Raw genomic sequence first — 21902 nt, 5'->3', positions numbered from 1 at the left:
CCTACCTGCACAACTCTCACTGGAACCCCATGTGTTCACAGAAAAGTGGTGCGGCGAGCCAGCCTGTCGGACAGACACAACTTGTGCCGTAAAGAGTACGAGACCGAGGCCATCGTGTGGAGGGGCGGGAGAGAGGAGGAGGAGGAAAAAGAGAAAGAGTCTGATCAGGAGAATAACCAGGTGATTAATGTGAGTCTTCAGGTTATTTATCATTTATTACAGTTTCTGTTTTCCTTGTAATCCTATGCACAGTTTTAAAAGAAGCGTTTGAGAATTCCTCCTCTCAAGGTTCCTACGCAGTGAGGAAAAGTATGTACTTTGATTGTGGTCATTTCCAGGTCTGAATAAGTATGGGGAAAAAGAAAAGTGTGTTTCCAGACTATTGCTCCTATTCTGTTTTTTAAAATTCAGAATTTGTAAAAATAAATTGTCAGTGCAGCAAAAAAAAAATTTCACGGTGTGAGAGAGAGAGCACAGGCCAGAGCAAGCTTGATGTTGTCGAAAGCAAGGCAAGAAGTATGGCATGCGACTGAACGCACACTCCTACGCAGAGCAGCCTCTATGCCTCTACGTCACAGCCTGCCAGTGGAACATTGTCCAACGTCCTGCGTAGGACTGTGGACTGATGGACGATGGTAATATGCAAGTTTTTACAGATGGCTGGCTTAACAATCACAAATATACAGCCTGGTTGGCTTAATATTCCAAATGGGAAAAGAAAGCAAATGCAAACTTTGTGTTGATTGACATCTCCAATATTGGAGAAGCGATGAGAAAATCGCAGCATTGAAACCTTTCTGACTGACGTGGATGGAGTCACAGTGCTCCAAGCATTCCACACAGCTTTACAATTTAAGAACATCAACCTACACGCCAAGCGAGACACTTGCTTGAACATTTCCTAAGGAGAAGTAATGTAAGAGTGACTGGACTGGAGGGTAAGTTCAAAGGAAATCACCCAACTTTCTTTATGGAAAAACTAATCCTGAAATCATTTTTCGGTGACAACAACTTCCTATGATCTACTACGAGGCCAAAGAGCAGATTCTCCAGATGCTTCTACCGCTGATTTACTATGCAGGAGAGCTGTATCCATGCAGAAAAAAGAAGCAGGGCTGAAGTATTCCTGCTCCTGTTTCCATATTTCTTTAGTTCGGTGGCAGTGCTGACAAATGAAGCCAATGTGGAAGTGCCAAAAAATGTAGTTCCTGAGAGTGAGTCAATCGCCATAGATTCCAGACTCCTTAGGTGGGTGCTGTCTCAGGTTGCCAGCCGCTAGCTGTCTGCGCTGCTGCATCACCCCGGCCCTCTTCAGCTCCCCCCACAGTCCACCTCTTTGCCTATTGTTAGAGTTAGGCTGTGTCGTCACTGCCAAGATGGCGACAGCCAGAGCCACTAACTTTCAGCTTCATAACGGCTCCTCAGAAACCTATGAGTGACATCACAGAGACCATGTCCATATACGTTCTATTATATATCTAGTATAGCACGTCGAAGAAAGTCACAAAAATGTCAAGTATAGTATGGCCAACAAAGTCACAAAAAAGTTATTAAAAAGTCATAGTATAGTTTGTCATCAAAATTGTATCATGTTATACGTCATAAAAAGACATATTATCGTATTTCATGAGAAATGTCATTAAAAACCCATTGTAAAAAGTATGTATTTAAAAACATAACGAAAAAAGTCACAATAGGCTCGTTGGAGATGAGCTGCACCTTGCCTGGAAAATGGACGAGAGCAGTCGGTCGCAGCAAACGGCGTTGTAAAAAATCTGCGGTCAAGTCGGAAAGTTTTCAGCTGCCTTCAAAGAATAAACAGGAAGTCAAAGAAACAGTTACTTCCTGTTAGATCTGTAGCCTACTTGTAGTTTGCAGACCTCGTTCAGATTTATTCATGTGTTTGTAAATATAAATTTATGTGGAAATGTGCATGTATCTGCATTGTATGCTGTCCTTTGTTTTAATGCTTTATTTCTATCAACCACACAAGATATGTCTTCAGATTAAACCTTAATTGCAAAACATGAGATTAATAGCCAACAATCTAGTGTTAAGTATTAAGATAACAGAAAGATAGGATTTTCTTTTGTCAAATCTAAGAGCCAATCAAGTCGGACACAAATCTAACCGGCACGCATTGTGCGGCGATCGCTGGTCATCGATTCTGCACAGGACTGTCTCGTCTCGTACGAGCTTATTAAATGTCAAAAAGATTTAATGAAAAGAGCCACAGTATATTATTTCAAAAGGCCATGAAAGTAGTCATAGTATAGTATGCCCTTTAAAATGTCATTAAAGATGTCATAGTGTAATCTATAAAAAGTCATATGGTGTGGTATAATATGTCTTACAAATGTTACAGTATAGTATGTCATTGTAAAATGTAAAGTGTAATATGCCATAAAAATCATAGTATAGCATGTCAAAAAAGATGGAAACTGTGTTTCCAGACTATTCTCTTTTCTAATTCAATGGTGGATTGGACATTAACATAATAATAATCTGAAATGGTAGTATATTGAGAGGGAAAAGTGCATTTCAAGCTTTCGTCACAGAAGAGCCCCTCGTATACATTGAGCAACAATTTCTGAGGGGAACCTCTCTTTATAGTAGCAAATAAATGAGCTCTATAGCTGTACTTAATCTAAAAGAGGAGCCTCATAGAGAGATTAAAGTCATCTTTATTGATGTTCTGCAGGTCAAGCCGGTCGTAGCTGTGGAGCTGCCAGACACGCCCAAGATTCCCACCATCCTCAAAGATGGCAGCAGCAAACAGAACGGCCTCATCTCAACGACGACGTCCACGCCGCCGCAGCAGCCGCCGCCCTCCAACGGCAACACGCCATCGTCTGATAAGGACGGAGCCACCACCACCAGCCCGCCCACTCAGGAGGAAGCCTGTCCGAGAGAGCGCGCTCAAACTCTGTCTGAGCTCAAGAAACAGAGGGCTGCCGCCAAATTGTTGAATCACCCGTTGTTCAACGGTCACCTGGGTAACGGCTCCACAGACTCCTTCACTGATGCCAGAAACAACTCGGAGGACCCCCGCATGCCGCTGGTCTCCTCCAATGGCAACGCGGTTTACTACACGCCTGCCAGCGGCGACCCGCCGCTCCTCAAACTGAAACAGCCAATGGAAGAAGAGCAGCCGAACGTGCGAACCTGCTGCAGCGTGTCATAGCACCCTGGTCATGTGACTGTTGACGGAACAAAAGTGCTTTGCACAGAGAAGCGAGGAAAGTGCTGTAGGAGGAAGGAAGGAAGGAAGGAAAGAGGGGGTGTTTCTGTCTCTTAACATCCTTTCCCTCCCCTCCTTTAAAGTTCTCCCAGAGAAGATGGCTAGCCTGAAGAATGTACCGAGTACCTCCCTGTCTCGTCACTCCTGCTACGATAGGAGACATCTTCTGCAAACGCAGGCATGTGTCAAGCGTAGCAGAGAGGAGAAGAACCGAGCAGTGACACCTTTTTTCCTCCAGATGTCACTTGGATTCAAATTCAGTCTCCACAAGCCCAATGGATAGAACGAGAGTAAGAGGCAGTTCCTCTGGCCCTGCTGTCCCCTGTGCACCTCTAAGAACCCAAGTGTGGACAGGTTGTTTCTTTCACCTGGAGGGTCAAAAACTAGGAAAGTAGAGAAGAGCTCAAGGTACACGATGCATGTTCGTCCTCAGAGGTGAAGATGGAAAATCTATTTAGAAAAAGACGGTTATCATGTAATTAAACAACATTTTCTTCAGGACAAACTAGCATTGTTGTCAAACCTCATTCTTCCACTTTTTTGTCATATGTCATATGTCAAATGTGCAAGAAAGCCACCACAGAAACATTGAAACGTAGCAAAAAGAGATCTGTGACGTCTCCTCTGAAGTACCTGTCATGTTAAAACGCTGCCTGCATAAGTAAAGGGAAGGAATGCCATAAACGAGTGTTAAAATATTCAGGAAGTGTGCCTCTACAGCGAGAGATAACATGAAAGAGTTTAGTCCTACACTAGTGTTTGAAACTTCACCTCACCGTCCTCTCATATCAAACCTGAACTGACAGGTCATGCTCTGTTTTATGCATTACTCAATTTGCGCTCTCACGTTTAGATAATTTAAAGCAAACATGGTTAAAAATGACTGTACATTTCTTTATTTATGAAATGAATGTAAAGTGTAAAGAAAAAAACGATGGTTCCTAAAGTTGAGTGTATTTATTTTTTGGATGTTGTGTGGAGAGCTTGAATGCAATAGAAGAATGAGCTGGGGAACCTTCTGACATGGAGAATCAAACGTTGAACTAATGAAGTGGAGTAAGGGTTATTGTCTGCTGTATGTTATTAAAATCACGCAAACAAGCCGTCCTAATGGGATGGATTTAATATCTGTGTCACTACAAATAACAGTGTTATTTGTTTATGTTTTTTTTTTGTTATTTGCTGGTGGCCATTGTGTGGCTTTATCTTCTCCCAGTCACTGTATTTGTTTTATTACAGAAATTGTAAGTATTATGTAATGAATTACTGTTAGTATGGAATTGTATGCTTGCCTCACTTATTCTTTAAACATGAATCCACACGTGGGTTTGGTATGTAGCGAGCCCACACCATTATGTCAGGTGTCCTCTAGTGCATCATGGGTTCAACATTAAATATAAAATCAAGTACTAGAAGTAGCAACTCTGTGTAGTTAAAGGAATAATTTGACATTTTGGGAAATATGCTTTTTAGGTTGGATGAGAAGATTGGAAGCTTGATATTTATATCGCAGATATGAGAGTGTTATTAATCTCCTCACCTATCTCTCAGCAAGAAAGTGAATAAGCATATTTCCTAAAATGTTGAACTACTCCTTTTATCTCATAGCGGCTCCTCTAATCTCCTTGTGAGTGCCAAAGAGTCTTGCATGATTTAAAAAAAATAACCTATGTGGACATGTGACACTTTGGGGGTAAGATTGTCTTTACCTTGATTTGTTCGTGTCTGATGTCCGACCCCCATGTGACGACCCACAATGCCACATTAATCCCCACAACATCAACTGTACAGTGGCAAATATTTACAGATGCATTTGTAAATATGTCTGAAATTGGTATCCCCCTATGTGTTCCCATGAACTGCATTTACATGTATGTGTTGTTACCGCTGAGGAACATATATGTAGATACATTTGCCCACATCGAGGAACATTGTTAGCCGATGTTTGGTGGTAGAGGGAGAAACCGAGTCTCTGTAGCCCCCTGCAGTAGTCCAACATGTTACAGTGGAGTGCACCCAGGCGTCATCATCATACTTGTGACTAGCGTCTGTGGCCGTTTTTTTTTTTTTTTTTTGGTGCAATTTTTTTCGCAACAGCCTCATTGAAAGCAGTCTGTTTTTTTTTTCAACTCAATTTGAGGAAATACAAATGAAGTCACAGAGTCAAAGAGATTGCTATATCCCCTATTTTTGGTTCCTTCTTCATTTAATGTTTTAAAGGGTCAAAGGGCAGTGACATCATCTTATGATTCGGCTGAAATTTACCGGAGCTGCTCCAGTTCACATTTATCCTATCGATTCAATTTAAATGTCAGATCTGCTTCCTTTATTATGAAATCTAAATCCCATTCAATTGTATTTTCTAACTCTGACCTGGTCAGTGACTCAGTATTAGCCAGAGAGGGACAGTCACCTGTTTAAAAAGTACCCTGTGTTCTCATGGTATAGATCAACGCTTGTGTTTGTCTGCAAGCCTCTATAACAATAAGATTATAAAGACGAAAAACTACTGATTTTATAATTACTGGAATATGTGGATGGTTGCATTAACATATTTTGAATAAATTGTATATTTTGAGAATTTTACCTGGTCTCTTCTGAATTAGTAAAGCTCTTTTTTTGTTGTCGGGTACAATGGATTACTTACTACTTTAATAAGAATGTGCTTTGCAGGCCTGAACACAAGCAAAGATGCCCAACATCTCTCTTGGATAAAACAAGGCCTTTTAAGACATCACTAGAGGCATTTCAAAGACCAACTTTGAGGCGATTAATCAAGAAAATAACAGTAGATGAAGCGATAGTAAAAATAATAATTACTTTTAGCTCTGGTAGTATCATGCATAGTTGTCAGTGTTAAAAGTGGGGGCATCACTTACATGTTGAGAAAACAAACTACTCTTTCTGTCGCTCATCTTTTAAAAGAACCAGTATTTTCCTGAAAACTGTATTCAGACAATGAATTGCTGAAGTTAGTAAATATAGTGTGCAGATCACGTTTGCATGCCGTGTGAAGGTCACAACTGATCTCAACCAGACGCGTATGCTTCCTCTGCCCTACTTCTACAGCTCTCCCCTCTGTTCTGAAAACAGGCAGAGGCTGGACCGTCCTTCACCACACAGCTGTCAGGGTCTTGGCCCGGCATCAACTGCTCTCTTCAATGAGGTTCTGTGTTGTCTTCTTTCCCCCCTCTCTCTGTCTGAACTTCCTCTCGTTCACTGGCTGTGGGATCAGAAGGGTCGATATTTCTACAGGCTGCACCCTGCTGTCATTTGTCAGACATATAACAGTTGGGTTAGAGCAGAAGGAAGTAAAGAAGACAGTTTAAGGGGGACACATTTTGGGATTTTGACTTTCTCCACTCAGATTCTTCTCAGTGACTGTTCAGAAAAACAAAAGCCGCTGGCTACCAATGGTTGATTATTCATCCCGTTCACTGCTGTTGATTTTAGGGGAGTGACCTTTTGGCACTGATTTGGAAGTCTGTTTTTTTTATGGAGAAGCTTATCAGTATTTACATTACAGTCCCTGACAAAAGTCTTGTCGCTTGGGTACAAGTTGACCTTAAGTGCCCCTCAAATATATTTGTAATCAATTTTTTTTTTACAAGAAATGGCTAATTTCAATCCCAACAGCTTTTGAAATAAAGTTTTGGTGCCAAACGAAACTGCTGAAAAGCATTCTAACGTTCACAGCTTGGTAAAGCCCACTGAGTCAGTTTTTGCAAAGACAAAAGTCTTGTCGCCTTGTCATATGATGCACCCAATCCTAGATTACAGCCTCACCTGTGATCAATAATTGATCAATCAATTAGTGGGTGTGTATAAAAAGAACCCCAGCACACCAGACCTTCACATCAACTGCAACTTGACCTCTGACAACATGCCTAAGATTCACCCTGAGACCAAAGCATTGATTATCAAGAGGCTGAAGACCAGATCCACTGCTGAGGTGGCTGACACCTTCAATGTGTCTCAGCGTCAAGTACAAAGAATAAGAAAAAGATTTTAAGAGACTGGAGATGTTTTTGACAAGCCCAGGTCCGGCAGACCCCGCAAGACAACTGCTCGGGAGGACCGTTTGTTGGCTCGAAAATCCAAGGCCAGCCCCTTTTCCACTGCAGCAGAGCTCCACCAGGCCTGGTCACCTCAAGTCCCCGTGTCAACCAGGACAGTTTGTAGAAGTCTGTCTCAAAATGGCCTCCATGGTCGAATCAGTGCCCAGAAACCAGCACTAAACAAAAGGCAATTAAAAAAACGTGTGGCATTTGCCAAGGCCCACAGCCTGCTAAAAGGATGGACGCTGGAAAAGTGGCAGAAGGTGGATTTCTCAGATGAATCTTCGGTTGAATTACATCACAGCCGCCGCAAATATTGCAGGAGACCTACTGGAGCCCGCATGGATCTGAGATTCACCCAGAAAACAGTTAAGTTTGGTGGCGGAAAAATCATGGTCTCGGGTTACATCCAGTATGGGGGTGTGCGAGAGATTTGCAGGGTGGAAGGCAATATCAATAGCCTAACATATCAAGAAGTATTAGCTACCTCTTACATTCCCAACCATAAAAGGGGTCAAATTTTGCAGCAGGATGGTGCTCCATCGCATACTTCCATCTCTACATCAAAGTTCCTCAAGGCGAAGAAGATCAAGGTGCTCCAGGACTGGCCAGCCCAGTCACCAGACATGAACATCATTGAGCATTATCTGGGGTAGAATGAAAGAGGAAGCATGGAAGACGAAACCAAAGAATCTTGATGAACTCTGGGAGGCATGTAAGACTGCTTTCTTTGCTATTCCTGATGACTTCATCAATAAATTGTATGAATCATTGTCGAACCGCATGGATGCAGTCCTTCAAGCTCATGGAAGTCATACAAGATATTAAATATGGATCTCACAGCACCACTACTTAATTCACTGATGTTATGCAACATATTTTTGTATTTGAAGTAAATTATTTGTTCAATTTTCACATTACTCTCTGTAGGCGACAAAACGTTTGCCTTGCCAAAATCTGACCTTTCTGTGTGCATTAAATGATCAATCTTTCTTCAGTGAAGCAAATTTATTTTAGTATATTAAACATAATTTGGGAGGGTTTTAGCTTTCATATGAGCCATTTCTAAAACCAATGGATTAATTAAAAGTCAGGTTATAAGCTGTTGTTTCTACAAAATGGATAAGTGACAAGACTTTTGTACATTAGGCTGTTATAACACAACACCTACTGGCTAAGATGTCAGATAAGGGATTTGAAAATACAAAACTAATTTGTCAAACATCAAGTTACTTTCCTCTATGTTACTTGAGCAAATGTTAGGAGAAATCCCCCATCAGTCTGAAGCCGCCTCCGTTTGTCTCAGGCAAATAGTTAGAGAGGAGGACACTGGTGCTGAAAACAGGATCCAGGCTGCATTAACCTCATCTGCATGGTCTGGCTTTTGCTATTATGCCTGCACTGAGTCCAGGCCAGCTGGCTCAGGTCCAAGTCCTTCAGTCCTCTTCACTGAAGGATGAAGTGGATCAGTGCCAGAATGAGCATACAGACGCATACTGGCCACTCTGCTCCACACACAAATGGAGGGACGAGGAGCACTGAGGAGCAGTCAGGAATGTGAAAGCATAAAGTAGGAAAATGAACCGATGCCAGGAGTTGCGAAGACACTGACCACCATGATGTGAGTGACGGGTGGAAAGAAGGGACGTTTTCACTGATGAAAGAAAGGCAGCATGCAAATGAAGGGTGGATGGCAGGCCTGAAAGTGGGCCTGCGCTGGGAGGAGGCCACAGCTATTGACCACACTGCCAGCCTGTTAGAAGACAGATAGAAGAGCTGCACAATGAGCATGATGGATGCATGGAGGGATGGTTCAGCGGGTCAGAACGTCTGCCGGGTTCCCAGGATGTGTTGGACTTCACTGGGCTTCTCTGTCGATTTGACTTGAATTTAAGATGTTTACGTAGAGCGAGTCAAGGTCTGTCTGTCCTGACGTCGATAAAAGCCAATCGACTGAGGGATTTACACTCAGATTTAAGTAGAGCTGAACAATAAATCAGTTGCTTGCTCTCAGGCATGAGACGCAGTGTCAGTGCAAATGCTACCAATACCTATTGAAATATATTTCCCTTGAAGGCACTGTAAACAATAGGAATAAGAGAAGCTACAAAAATGATCCAGTAGTTGGAATCATGACACACCAACGGCCTTCTGTTTAGAAGCCTCTAAACAACTTGAATTTGAACTGAAGGACAAAATGTTATTGACCACAAACAGTGAGACTTGTCTCAAGCAACCAGAATAACCGGTTTTCTGAGTGTGTCACCAGAGCTGCAACACTTCCTTCATCAACTGGAAATGTCCACCTATCAAGTGTTCCAAATAAATTAATGACAGTATGTCCTGAAGAAATGTCATAAAAAGTCATAGAATAGTATGCCATAAAGACTTTAATGATATAGTACGTTAGAAAAATGTCATAAAAAATGTCAGCGTGCCATCAAATTTGGTATGCCACATAAATGTACTATGATAGTAGGTCATATCAAATATGTCATAGTATAGTATATCATAAAAAGTTATAGTATGGCATGAAAAATGTGAACAGCCATTCTGTCGTGAAAAATGTCAGTATAGTTTTCCATAAAATATACAAATATAGTACATTAAAGCATCTTTGAGTACCTTTTAAAGCACTATACAAATAAAATAAATATAGTATGTCATAAAAATGTATTGTATGGTATATCATAAAATGTGTCAGAGTAAGCCTATAGCATGCAATACAAAATGCCATAGTATTGCATGTCTTACAATTGTCCCAAAACAAAGTTGTAGTATAGTATACCATAAAAATGTCATACTATAGTATGTAACAAGCATTACATCATTTAGTTTGTCATAAAAGATGATTAAAAAGTCATAGTATAGTATACCCTTACAATTATTATTTTTTAAACTCAAAGTATTGTATGCAATACAAAATGTCATAGTATATGGTTTTATTCAAATAAATGCATAATTCCGTATGTCACAATAAATTGTTTAAAAAGTCATGGTATAGTATGCCATAAAGGTTACACTATAGTATATCATAGAAAATGGCAAAAAAAAGTCAGAGTATAGTATCTTATAAGAAATGTCATTGCACAGAATGAAAATGGAAAATGAATCATATTGTTTTTCTCACCTGCCCCTCAGGGTTTCTGTAGATTATTGACCAATCAGGATCAAGTCAGGTTTTGTTCTTCTGCATTTCTGTACAGAAGAACATTCAGCATCTAGAAGAAAAGAAAATACACAATGACACAATGTTCATTTGAATTTATACATCAAACCACAAAGATGCTCCACAAATGTTCCCCTATTACAACCTTCTGTTCAGACCCTTGTAGTATGCTCTGCAAATCATTGTAAAATCAGTTTCATGTCATTAAACATGTCATGGTATAGTATACAATAAAAAGTATGTTTATAGTATGCCATATAATGTCATATTATAGTATGGAAAAAAGTCATCGTATAGAATTTCTAAAAATGTTATACTTGTTGACTTTTTTTAAAAACATTTTGATGGCATACCATACTATATTATGAAAAATGACACACGCAAGTCATAGTATCAACAGTATCCCAGAGAAAATGTCAAAGTATAGTATGTCATAAAAAATGTAAAAAAATATAAATAAAGTCATAGTAAAGCATGTCATAAAAATGTTATAACATATCATAGTATATAAAATAGTATAATATGCTATAAATAATTGAATATCAAAACGTGTCATGTAAAAGTCATAAAAAAATCATAATACAACACAACATATTTATCGACTGAATTGCTGTTGAAACAAGGGTTCTACTATAATATGTATATGCAAAAATCACCCTTTTCAATCTAATTTAGCCCATTTTTCAAGCCATCCAAGAGCCACTCCAACTAAATACGGGTAAATAACTTCCTGTGAGCCTCACGTGAACCCAACATGAGCTTCATTCGGGTGTAACGACGGTTTTAACTCTGACCCAAATATGAAATATGTCTGGGAAATATGAGTCACCTTTCTTCTTCAGCTGTTATCACAGATTAGGAACTTGGGTTGAACTTCCTCTTCATTCTCTCTGTATGAGGCAGTACAAGTTCACATTAACAGTACTTATACTCAGATATTAACATTTATACACAATGATGTCCCCTATAGGCAAATTGATGTTTCATTCCTTAACTAATAAAAGGATATTTGACCAAAACCACAGATATGAAGATTCTAAATGAACAGCTATTTAAAATGAGCCCACGTGTTGATCTTGTTGCTTTGCTGAAAGGTCAGAGGCTCCGTTGCTGCACTGACTGTGGGCTGTTTTTCGTGGCTTCCTGCCAAACATCTCAACCTCTTTATCTCACCTCCTACTCACTCTCACTGCTTTCCCTGCACCTTTGTCTCTGTGTTTGTTTCAATCTGTAATGTCTGTTTGAGAAAAAGGTGCACATTTTGCATGAAAAGATTTACCACAGACACGATTCAGCACTCTCAGACATGAAAAACTGAAATATTAAATTAAGTATGATACTCTTTCTCACCACTTCCTTCTTTAGGTTTGGCTTTTGTTGAGACTTCTGTATGGTTTCGCAAAGGCATGCAAATTCACTTGAGTAAAATAAAGTGAAAGTAACTATGTCACATATACTCAAGTACTGTACAATTTACTTGAATAGTTTCTTGATACTTCTTCTCCAGTACATTTAAGATGGAAATATTGTACTTTTTAACTTTTTTATTCCACTACATTTATTTGACAGCTTGTTAGTTACTTTGAGGATTAAGAGTTTACAAACAAAACAGATGATCATTTTACAATTAATTATATCTTTCAATAGATTAACTACTTTTTTATGTATTTTTACTTAAGAAAAATTATGAATATGGGACATTTTCTCATGATTCGATTTTCTGACTAAGTGTCTCAATACTTTCTCCACCAGAAGAGGACAAAAGACATAAAAAGTGAAGGGAAGAAAACGTTTGATAAATTCTACTTTTCACGTGAGATGTGCACGCCTGTGAAACAAATGCCGTTACTATCTTGTCTTTCTGCTGGTTGACCAGCCTTATCTCCCCATAACATACAGTAACACCCAAAGACACAGATACGGGCCAACAATGACAAGTGGGATATTCTGTATTGTCAGTATCAGAAGAATAGTGTGCAATTGTGTTGTTTCATTCAGCTGATGTCTTTGTTTTCCTTCAGCATGCTCATTCGTGTACATTTCCTCTTTGTTTATGGACTGTGTATACGTCTTGATTTTTGTCATTCGTAATTGCTTCCTTTTGTTTGTTGATGTCTCTAAAGAAAGCCTCCCTGGTTAGAATAAGTTAATGAATAAAGGAATTGCTTTGATTGTTTTGTTTGGATCACTTCATCTCATAATCTGCTCTGACAGAGAGGACAATTATAATCACGTTAAAGGCCTGGCATGGGGTATAACCATAAGGACAGAATGTGGGAATATAACCAATAGATCAAATCTGTACTGCAATGTACACATTTGAACTAAGTCAACAGCCAGCAGAGGAGTTTAAACTTCAAACGAGTGCTTGAAGCAGAGCTGCCTGCCTTTAAAAGCAACAACATGCATTATGCTCAGCTACGCTCCAGAGCCGTTTCATGACATAACTCGACTGTAAGCGTTAACACGGTTACACCTTTAAATATCCCCCTCCCTTCGCGTGAAGCTGTTCTATCTGCGATTGCGCGTCAGCTCTCATTGGCTGTCGGTGATAATCGGAGGACCGGAGGGAGGCGAGAGGGCACAGGACAGCATGTTTACAGCTACTTCCACACATAATTAGTTGCCCTGAACGGTTTACGCGCTTTATTTGTTTTTCGCTTCCTCGTTTCGGAGGCGGTCGTCGACAATGTTGATGTGCCGCACGGGGAGGCTGTCTACAGCGGCTCTGGATCACGCTTTTAAGTCAACGCGCTCGTTTCTAGTGCAAGTCAGAGCGGACAGACTGAGGGACGGCACTTTGACATTACGCAAGGGTTACACGTTTCAGCGGTACCGGTGTTTCTGCGTGTCCGTCGGGGGTGTCGATGCAACTCTTGCGCGACTGGGGAAACAACAACAGGACCGGGACTCGCCGTGTGCTTCTGACTGGGGACACTTGGACCGGGTGGCTACTAAACACGTGAATCTCTCGACACGCGTGCAAAGTGAAGGCGGTTACATAGATATTATCACGCAGCCGCTCGTGCACCCAAACAGGCGCCGCAGCGGCAGCGGAGGACTGGTGGGTAACGGTTTGTTTACAGGTGACTGGGGGGGGTTCGGTCGACTCTGCTCCGCTGGGACAATGCAGACCCGAGCCTTATCCACGAAGAAGAGCGACGCCGGAGAGGAGCAGACGGCTAACGACAAAGGGGTAATTGAAACCATTCAGCTCGAGTGTTTGTCTAACCCCAGTGGCGCACAGGTCCCAGCCTATGTACACACACTGTGGTTTACTGGTGAGGGGAACCCCCACGTGTGTCCCAGTGGAGCCCGGATTCAACTCAAAAACATGAATTATGCAAAAGGCTGCCCGCGCGCCCGCCTGCCTGGGCCTCCTCGGTGACTGCCATCCTGTAAGCAGGCAGGCTTGTTAAGCACTGCATGACACTCATAGCAGCATTTGCAGGGAAATTCACACAGTAGTTCATGCATAATTGATCCGCCTGAACAACTTGAATCTGAAGTAGCAGCGGTGTTGTTTACAGAGATGAGAGAGCACATGCTGACTCACCGTTCAGCTTGCTCACAGAAACCTGACTCATGGTAAGAATGAGTCACTGTGTCCAAACCCGTTTAGTTTGAATAAAATGTAAATGAAGTCAGCGTGTGCTCTTCTAGTGGGTGATGTTGACCTGCAATGAGCAGTTCTTGGAGGGCACAACAAACACTATATACTGTGTTCTCTTCAGTGTAGTGCAGGCTATGAGTCTGAGGTTTACTCTGAATTACATAAGCATTATGTTAGATAATTACACAAGACTACAGCTCTGTCCTTCACTAACACCAGCATGCTGACATGCACACTGTGACAATGCTAACATGCTGATGTGCAGCAGGTCTACTGTTCACCATCACCATTAGCATGCTAACAGCTGCTTGAAGCACAGCGTGCAGCTGAGGCCGATTGGCAATTAGCTTTCAAGAGAAGTGTTGGAAAAACGTTACACTTCTTAACCTTGTGATGGTGCTCGAGGAAAAGTCAGGGAATTACCAAGTCACTTGGATTTGGGCATCAAAAATATCTGTACCAAATGTCACAGTAGTGCATCGAATAGTCAATCAAATTCTCTCTGGACCAAGTGGTGGACTGGCCAACGTTGCAGCTATCCTGGCTTTTGCTTTCAAATAGTGACAATTTAATTTAGTTCTAGACCGACGTATAATACTGCAGACACCATATTGATCATGACGTTGGCCGACAAGTAACAAGAAATTTGGCACATGCTTAAGGTGATGTGGCCGAAGAAATAAATATCTAGTTTGGGACAATTCATGATTTGAAATAATTATTTCAAAAAAAAATGTTCAAGTTTTGAAGAGACGGTCCATAAGCCTGGCTGTAATCTACAGAATCTAGTTCTTCTGTTTGATATGCACTCGTCATGTAACTATTGATGCAACCCTCACTCTTTGCCAGCCACCAGCTAAATCAACATAGGAGCACTCCACTAATGTAGCGTTGCACTCTGTAACATAATCAGACTCACCATGGATCGGGATCTAAATCCACACACCAGAGATCCACACATTCTTCTTCCCTGTGAAAACCGTGGCGCCTATATTACCCACAATGCAACTCAACCGCTGACCGCTTTGTCGGAGATTCAGGCTTGTTATACAAGTAGCTGCTAACGTAGCCACGAGCCACTAACCTCGAGCACAGATGAGGAGCGGGCTACAGACTTCAGATAAGCTCACTTATTATTTATTATTCCTTTTTCAAACTTGTAGTCTTCAGACACAACAAACACTGACTCAAGTGACCTCACTTGAGGCAATTTAGTGTACTTCATGCAGCTCCCTCTTGAGCTTCTTTTTTTAGACGTGTGAACAGACTTTGATGTGTAAAATCATCAGTTCCCCTTTAATGAGACAATGAATGAGACTGTTCTGCTGACTGTTGTGTTCAGTTTGACTTTATCATCTTATCGAGACCACACACTTAGCAGTCGTTTTTAAGCCTCTGCTTGAGGGATTCACCCCTTTACCACTTCTCTCCTGCTCTGTCTGTCTCTGTGTGTGTGTGTGTGTGTGTGTGTGTGTCTGTGTTTGTGTGCCACTGTGACTTCGCATGTGTTTTCATGTCTCTGAAAAGCTGTTATCAGACACAGCAGTGCCACTGTTCCCCTCCTATACAGCCTCCCTGGCACAACTCCCTTTGGCCGCTCGCTCACATGACCCTCCCATACTGCTGCCTGCCTTTACTTTTAGCGCGGCCTGACTTGCCTCTGAAAGGCAAAGGCCTGCTCCCTCGCCCACTCTCTTCTTTCTATTGTCCATTGTTGGCCGGCCAGTGAACACGTCACCAAGACTATGGCTTCGTCCAGGGGGCTCGGGACAAAAAATTCAGCCAGACGGATCGCCGCAAAGAGAAAAGATCAGCTTGTTTTATTCCCGTTCCCTTCTTCGTCTTCATTGTTTCTGCCCTAGTGATTAGTCGTCTGACTCAGGCCGACAAAGGAGGACAGTCTGAAGCAAGCATAATGTCCGAGCAGCAAAACAAGGGTAGAAGGATGTAAATGAACGTTTCTGTATGTTAGGTTAAATGTCGCACACGTCAGTGAATGGACGCAGCACTTCCTGTAGAAGTTACAAATCAAGTTACCAAACTTCAAATCCATGGAAGTGTGTGACTCATAATTGTGACTTGGCACATTTCAGTACAGTCATTCCCCCCTTTAGTCACTTTAGATAGAATTACATGCACAAAGCTCCTATTTGTTTATATGTGAGTTGCATGCTTGTTATGTATCCAGTTAATTTTTTCCATTTTTGTAAGACATCAAGTTACTATTTTGATGCATAGTATCACCATAGTTATAGTTACACACATATATCATCAGCCTACATTCTGTCCTCACCACTGTTCAAGTTAACCTCGCCTTCATGTCGTCTGCTATCATAATACATTTCCTGGTAAAGAGGTCACTGCAGTTTTCGTTGTCTCAGCTTTGGAAAGCACAATGTCAATATTTAGTCCAATAATAGATTCATTCCATACAGGCCCGAGCTACTTCCTGTTTTCTCAGGGAAGGATTTGGGTTTCCTCTCGGCAGAAAATGTATTAGAACAACTTGGCATCAGACGGAGCCAGTGGACACGATGTCCTTTTTACTGTTTCCATTTCAGTTTAACGGCATCCAAAAGAAAAAACAGTAGAGAATAAAGCTGAAATAATTTCCCCCCCAGTATCCTTAATCATAATCGAAACCTCTAATTAATCTGCAAGGGCCCCATAAAAGATATGTTGTTGTAATTTCACATCCACAGCAGCATGATCAGGTCAATGGGTGCGCTTGCACAGCACTGGGTACAAACTGTCTGGTACAGAGCGTTGGCTCTGAACGGAGACTCTTGTTTACTTATACTTTGGTCAAATATTTCCTGATTGAAGTCATACTTTTATTTAAACACGGGGCTCTCTGTGGGTTGAAATGTTCAAGAATGCTTCATCTCTGTGATTCAGTATCATTTTTAACTCCCGCTGCATTGTGCTTTCATGATCCATAATTCTTTACTATCTTCATTATAACACATATTACACTAATGTCCCGTAGGTCTGAGGCGTCCCTAAACCTCATCTCAATTCCTAACAGAAGCCCTATCGTTCAGGTAACACTTTTTAAAATGACTGTTTTTGGTTTGTGGTGCTCCAGACATGGTTTGAAGAGGTTTTATATCAATACGCTGCCAAAACAGGTAGAGCCTCCCATAATTAAGATTGCAGTTTCACACAGTATTTACCCCGCACGATGTCAGGACACTGACTGAAAAGACTTCCTGGGAAATCAGTGTCGTATCAAAATGATAATTAGGTAAGTTCAGTACTCCAATTAAATTTTCCTTTTATAATTTCCCTTAAATTGTAAAGTGCGTACCTCCTGAACAGGTTTCTGCTGCGTTAAGCAGGATCACCGTGTCAACATACTGGCAGCGTCCACTTTTTAAAATTTTATTTATTTCCTGCATCCCGAGCTGCTCCGTGAGTCTCGTCTCCTCCACACGTCGAGCCACCAAAGCTCCGCTGCAGTCTGTTGTCTTATTGTTGTCGAGCGTGTTGTACTTCGCTAATCTATCGCACTGGAGTGACCCGCCTGCTCCCTGCTACACGTCAGACGGTTGTGTCTGGGACTTGGAGAGTGGTGCGTCTGGAGGTCACACACACGTGTGTGTGTGTGTGTGTGTGTGTGTGTGTGTGTGTTTGTGTGTTTGTTTGCACGTATGAAAGGCTCTTTGTTTGTGTGTTTGGAAGAGAGTGACTGACTTGGTCCGCGTGAGTGTGTGTGAAAGGGTAAGTGATCATGTGGATTACCTAAAGCACACACGTTTAGTCAGCTGACTCCAGGCTTTGTTTGACCTACTTGTACGATGTGACCTCGACTCTGAACTAGATGGAGCACAATGGTTTTCTTCTGTATTTCGATGATGCATGCATTTCTGTATTTTAACTAAAAATAAAAAAAAAAGGAAATTCTTGACTCGTTTAAAGATACAAATGTAGCTTTGGGTATCTGTTTTGATCAGTTCTGGAACGGTACATTGTTTTTAGCGTTCGGAGTCGCTCAACGGGTCAGTACCACCCTGCAAAGGAGAACAGCTGCAACCCTGACCTTTACATATTTATTGCACCTCTGGATGCTATTCATTTTTTATTCATTTACTCTTCTGTCGAGACTAGAGTAACAAATTGATGTCATTTGTCTGTGTCACCACTCATACAAACATCGTCAATTCATGTCAACTGGATATTAGAGGATAACTGGTCGGTTCTTTGGTTGTTTGAGCTTTTCTACCTTCTGTGTTTGAATCCCCAAAAAATTAGTTGAACCAGAAGTGAAGCCTCCATCTTGGAGTTTGTCAGTTTTGTAGTTTGAGGGAGTTCTTGGAATACTAACAGGAAAAGTGTCACTATTTTGTATGCCAAGTGGAAACTATGCCCACAATGTGAATCCACCTCCTCGTGGTCGTTTGTATCTCCCCTCTGTTCTTCTCTGTCTTATTACAGACATGTTCTGTTCCTCCTATTTCATTTTGTCCTGATCACTGCCTCCAATGCTGCTCTCTGTTTTTTTTTTGTTTTTTTTGTCCAGGGCGAGCAGAATTTAAAGGAGGCCTCTTCTACCTCCTTATCTACAGCGAAGGCCTCGGGGGAGCCGGAGCCAGAGGGAGGGAAACCGAACAAGACCCAGCAGCTAAAGAAAGTCTTCAAGGAATATGGAGCGGTGGGAGTTTCCTTTCACATCGTGATCTCCCTTATGTCCCTGGGAATGTTCTACCTCCTTATATCCAGGTGACAAAACATCACATTATAGCTTCTTCTACACGTGGGACACCAGTGGCCACATATAGTGCGTCCTCTTAGCAGCTGGATAGAATATTATCCTATATTCCCCTTTTCTCAAGATAAAGATGAGGGGCTGGTGAAATTAACTATAAATGAGTACAAAGTCAATCAACTCTACGCCTAAAGGCTGTTATAAAGCGTGTCACATATACCATGACCTTATCTGGTACTATTTTCTTGTTTTGTAACAGAACATATTTTTCTGACTCTCGTTGAATGTCTTAAGAGAGATTCTTTGCTATAAAGTCACCATTTATCAAGTGTGGCTTACGGTTTGACAAAAAAAACAACACATTTTGGATTATTCCCCTAAAAATCAAAGAGTAGGAGCATATTTCTAGATGTACTGATTCTCAGCAGGAGGAGAAGGGGACATTCATTTATTGCTGTCAAACCATAATAGTCCTTCTTAATACAGCCTGCAGCTGAAGGCAACATCTTTTTAAATAAATAAAAGTATTTTGGGAAATGTAGGACATCACTGACTGAAGTAAAAGCCAATCAAGCAGGCTGAAGGGAAAGGAAACTAGAAGAAAATTAAATGCAAGACTACATTTGGAATGCATCAAACACGTATGTTATACATCACTTATTATAACCTCATCTAGCAGTGTGAGAGAATCCGAGTGCAACTTCTTCTACAAAAGATGTCAACAGGAACTTCCTGTCCCATGGGCTGCTTTTATACCGAGGAATGCAAAGCCTGTAATCTGAGAGAAAGCAAAGTGCAGGCTCTAGAGCTCCACTCAGTCTGAGTCTAACTACTACTTCTACGTTTACTATTTACAACAACAAGCAGCATTTTAAAATCTTAGACACTTCTTACCGCTATCTTATGTTCTTTGTAGTCTTCTGTTGGTGGTGGCAGACAGTGAAAAGCCAAAGCAGCACAGAACAACCTTTTAGTAAGATTATCTGTCAGTCTGAGCCAGCAGAGATCATCTGACAGCTTAGACATCCCTGATACACACTAGGTGTGTGTGTGTGTGTGTGTGTGTGTGTGTGTGTGTGTGTGTGTGTGTGTGTGTGTGTGTGTGTGTGTGTGTGTGTGTGTGTGTGTGTGTGTGTGTGTGTGTGTGTGTGTGTGTGTGTGTGTGTGTGTGTGTGTGTGTGTGTGTGTGTGTGTGTGTGTGTGTGTGTGTGTGTGTGTGTGTGTGTGTGGCTCTATGCCTTGTGTTAGCACTATTTGCATATTTATTTTCCCAAATAGGTCAGATGAAAATGCCACGACTCTACAGAACTGTCTCACAGAGGCAGTGATACATGTAGCTTGTTAAGCCCTCTTTGATTTTGTAGTGTTTCTTATGCTAATGTCATCAGCTTAAATGGTTCAAAAGGCCACACAATACATTATACAAGGTTCTTTTGGGAGCACAGCTCCCTCTGGTGGAAATAAAGGTGACTTGTACTCCTAACTACCGAGCCAGAAGCGAAAGGGAGGATGGGACTCTACTCGTCTGCTTTATAAAACATCTTTTGACAGACGGGAGCAAAAGCTTGGCGATAAAGAGAAGTTGTTATTGCCGCGTGAGGCTTTTAGGGCATATTTTTGGGGCTCTGAAGCATCTGTAAATTTAAATGTTTTCTTTGAGATGGTTGGTTTTGGGTTTATGGACTGTAGTAATCCAGATAATAGCCCATACAGAGTTACCTTATTGTTGATGAGTTTCATGAGAGCTTGTATGGCTGATGTTGCTCAAAGTCCAAATGTAGTTTTATTATTATTATTATTATTATTATAATTTATATTCTCAATGTTGTATTTTAGTTTTTTTTCAGAGGAGTGTAGAGGATCAATCATTTAATACAAAGAAAACTGTAAGAAGAAGAAGAGGTGTGAGTGATCGTCTAACATGTGAATTCTATGTACTACTAACCCATGTCTGTGTCATCCGTCTCCCCAGTGGGATCGATATGGCGGCTGTGCTGTGCAAAGTGGGCTTCAGCGAGGCGGTCGTTCGGTCTAAAATGGCAGCGGGAACCAGCACGTTCGTCCTGGCCTACGCCATCCACAAGCTCTTCGCTCCGGTTCGCATCAGCATGACTCTGGTGTCCGTGCCTCTCATTGTGCGCTACTTCAGAAAGACTGGTCACTTTAAACCACCTGCACCTTAATGACCCGCCTCTACTCCTCTGCTGCCTCGTCGAGCCACACACATCCTCACTGTTAATAGCCATAATTTAAAAAACGCCTGTGTGTATCCTTACTCATTTGCCTTCATCTCGAAACAACTTGCCTTTCATCAGTCATTGTGGATTCAGGTGAAACATTTGTAGTTCCAGTAGAGTCAATGTGTTCAGTTGCGTTACTGTAGGATTACGAAGTCTGAAGTATAACGCATCTTTGTGAAACAAAGTGTACTTGGAGTCATGTTTTAATGTGTGTGCATTCCAAAAAAAACTGAAACTAAAGCTGAAAAAGCTCAAATATTTATTTACAATCAGAGGTGTGATCAGGGATTTTAAGCTCTTCTCGGTGGGCGGGTTTGTCCCTTAATGCTGTGAAGGTTCAATGTGGAAGAAGCTGATCTCTCCACTGTTCCCCGGTAGCTGACTGGGCCGTGTTCTGGTGTTAGGTGAATCAGCAGAATAATTCAGGTTCTCTCTCTCTGTCTCCTACCTCGCTCTTCTATCTTTACTTGGCTCAGACTCTCCTACGCCGTTTTTATTTCCTGCCGTTGTTTTGCTTCCCTGCTGGTTTTCCGCTTAACAGCTCTCCTAGCAACTATTGTCTTCTTATATCCCTTTGCTGTGCCTCTCTATCTTCTCCTCTTGTTCTTTAATTTAGCAAATGCCACTGTCCAATGTCGACTACATTCATCTCCGAGTGAAGCTGATTGTAGTTCACCTCAAGCTTTGGGTGAAGAATGTTGGTTTGTGAGGGCTTTTTTCTGATTGAATGGACTGTATTTAACTATTAAAAACAGAAGCGCTCTCTTTCATGTGCCGTGTTTTTGGTATGAAATGTCACCATCACTAAGGTGCCACCTTTGGTTGCATTTCTCCTTTTCTACCACACCGGGGAGCTCCTGAACTACAAATACA

The 21902-nt window shown here is 41.4% G+C and overlaps 2 protein-coding genes and 1 long non-coding RNA gene across 5 annotated transcripts in view; 2 read left to right on the top strand and 1 right to left on the bottom strand.

The window, feature by feature from the left end:
• ppp1r16b (protein phosphatase 1, regulatory subunit 16B) overlaps window positions 1–5827 on the top strand; it is a 54696-nt gene extending 48869 nt beyond the window's left edge. For 2 of the 3 annotated variants that reach the window (XM_076110660.1, XM_076110662.1), the window contains 2 exons: window positions 42–189; window positions 2702–5827. In XM_076110660.1, coding sequence (XP_075966775.1) covers window positions 42–189; window positions 2702–3184 — 631 coding nt within the window. In that variant the 3' untranslated portion in view covers window positions 3185–5827. The remainder of the gene's footprint in view (window positions 1–41; window positions 190–2701) is intronic. The other variant, XM_076110661.1, reaches the window with a different exon arrangement.
• The window catches only part of LOC142970445 (uncharacterized), a 20776-nt gene extending 7026 nt beyond the window's left edge, over window positions 1–13750 (bottom strand). Inside the window, exons 1-4 of the long non-coding RNA XR_012959275.1 lie at window positions 11536–13750; window positions 11298–11358; window positions 10430–10520; window positions 6–3691 (exon numbers count right to left, since the gene is read on the bottom strand). This is a non-coding gene — a long non-coding RNA (uncharacterized LOC142970445). The remainder of the gene's footprint in view (window positions 1–5; window positions 3692–10429; window positions 10521–11297; window positions 11359–11535) is intronic.
• On the top strand, window positions 13020–21794 carry fam210b (family with sequence similarity 210 member B). The gene is made up of 3 exons (XM_076110664.1): window positions 13020–13664; window positions 18604–18803; window positions 20762–21794. Exons 1-3 carry the CDS (start codon window positions 13158–13160, stop codon window positions 20970–20972), a joined length of 918 nt encoding a protein of 305 aa, XP_075966779.1. The 5' UTR covers window positions 13020–13157; the 3' UTR covers window positions 20973–21794.
• The last annotated feature ends 108 nt before the right edge of the window (window positions 21795–21902 follow it).

Source organism: Anarhichas minor, unplaced genomic scaffold (assembly GCF_050575085.1).
Source record: "Anarhichas minor isolate MPS153535 unplaced genomic scaffold, ASM5057508v1 ptg000043l, whole genome shotgun sequence".
NCBI classification, from domain to species: domain Eukaryota; kingdom Metazoa; phylum Chordata; class Actinopteri; order Perciformes; family Anarhichadidae; genus Anarhichas; species Anarhichas minor.
Note: the sequence above shows the minus strand (reverse complement) of the source record. Positions and strands in the feature narration are given on the sequence as shown.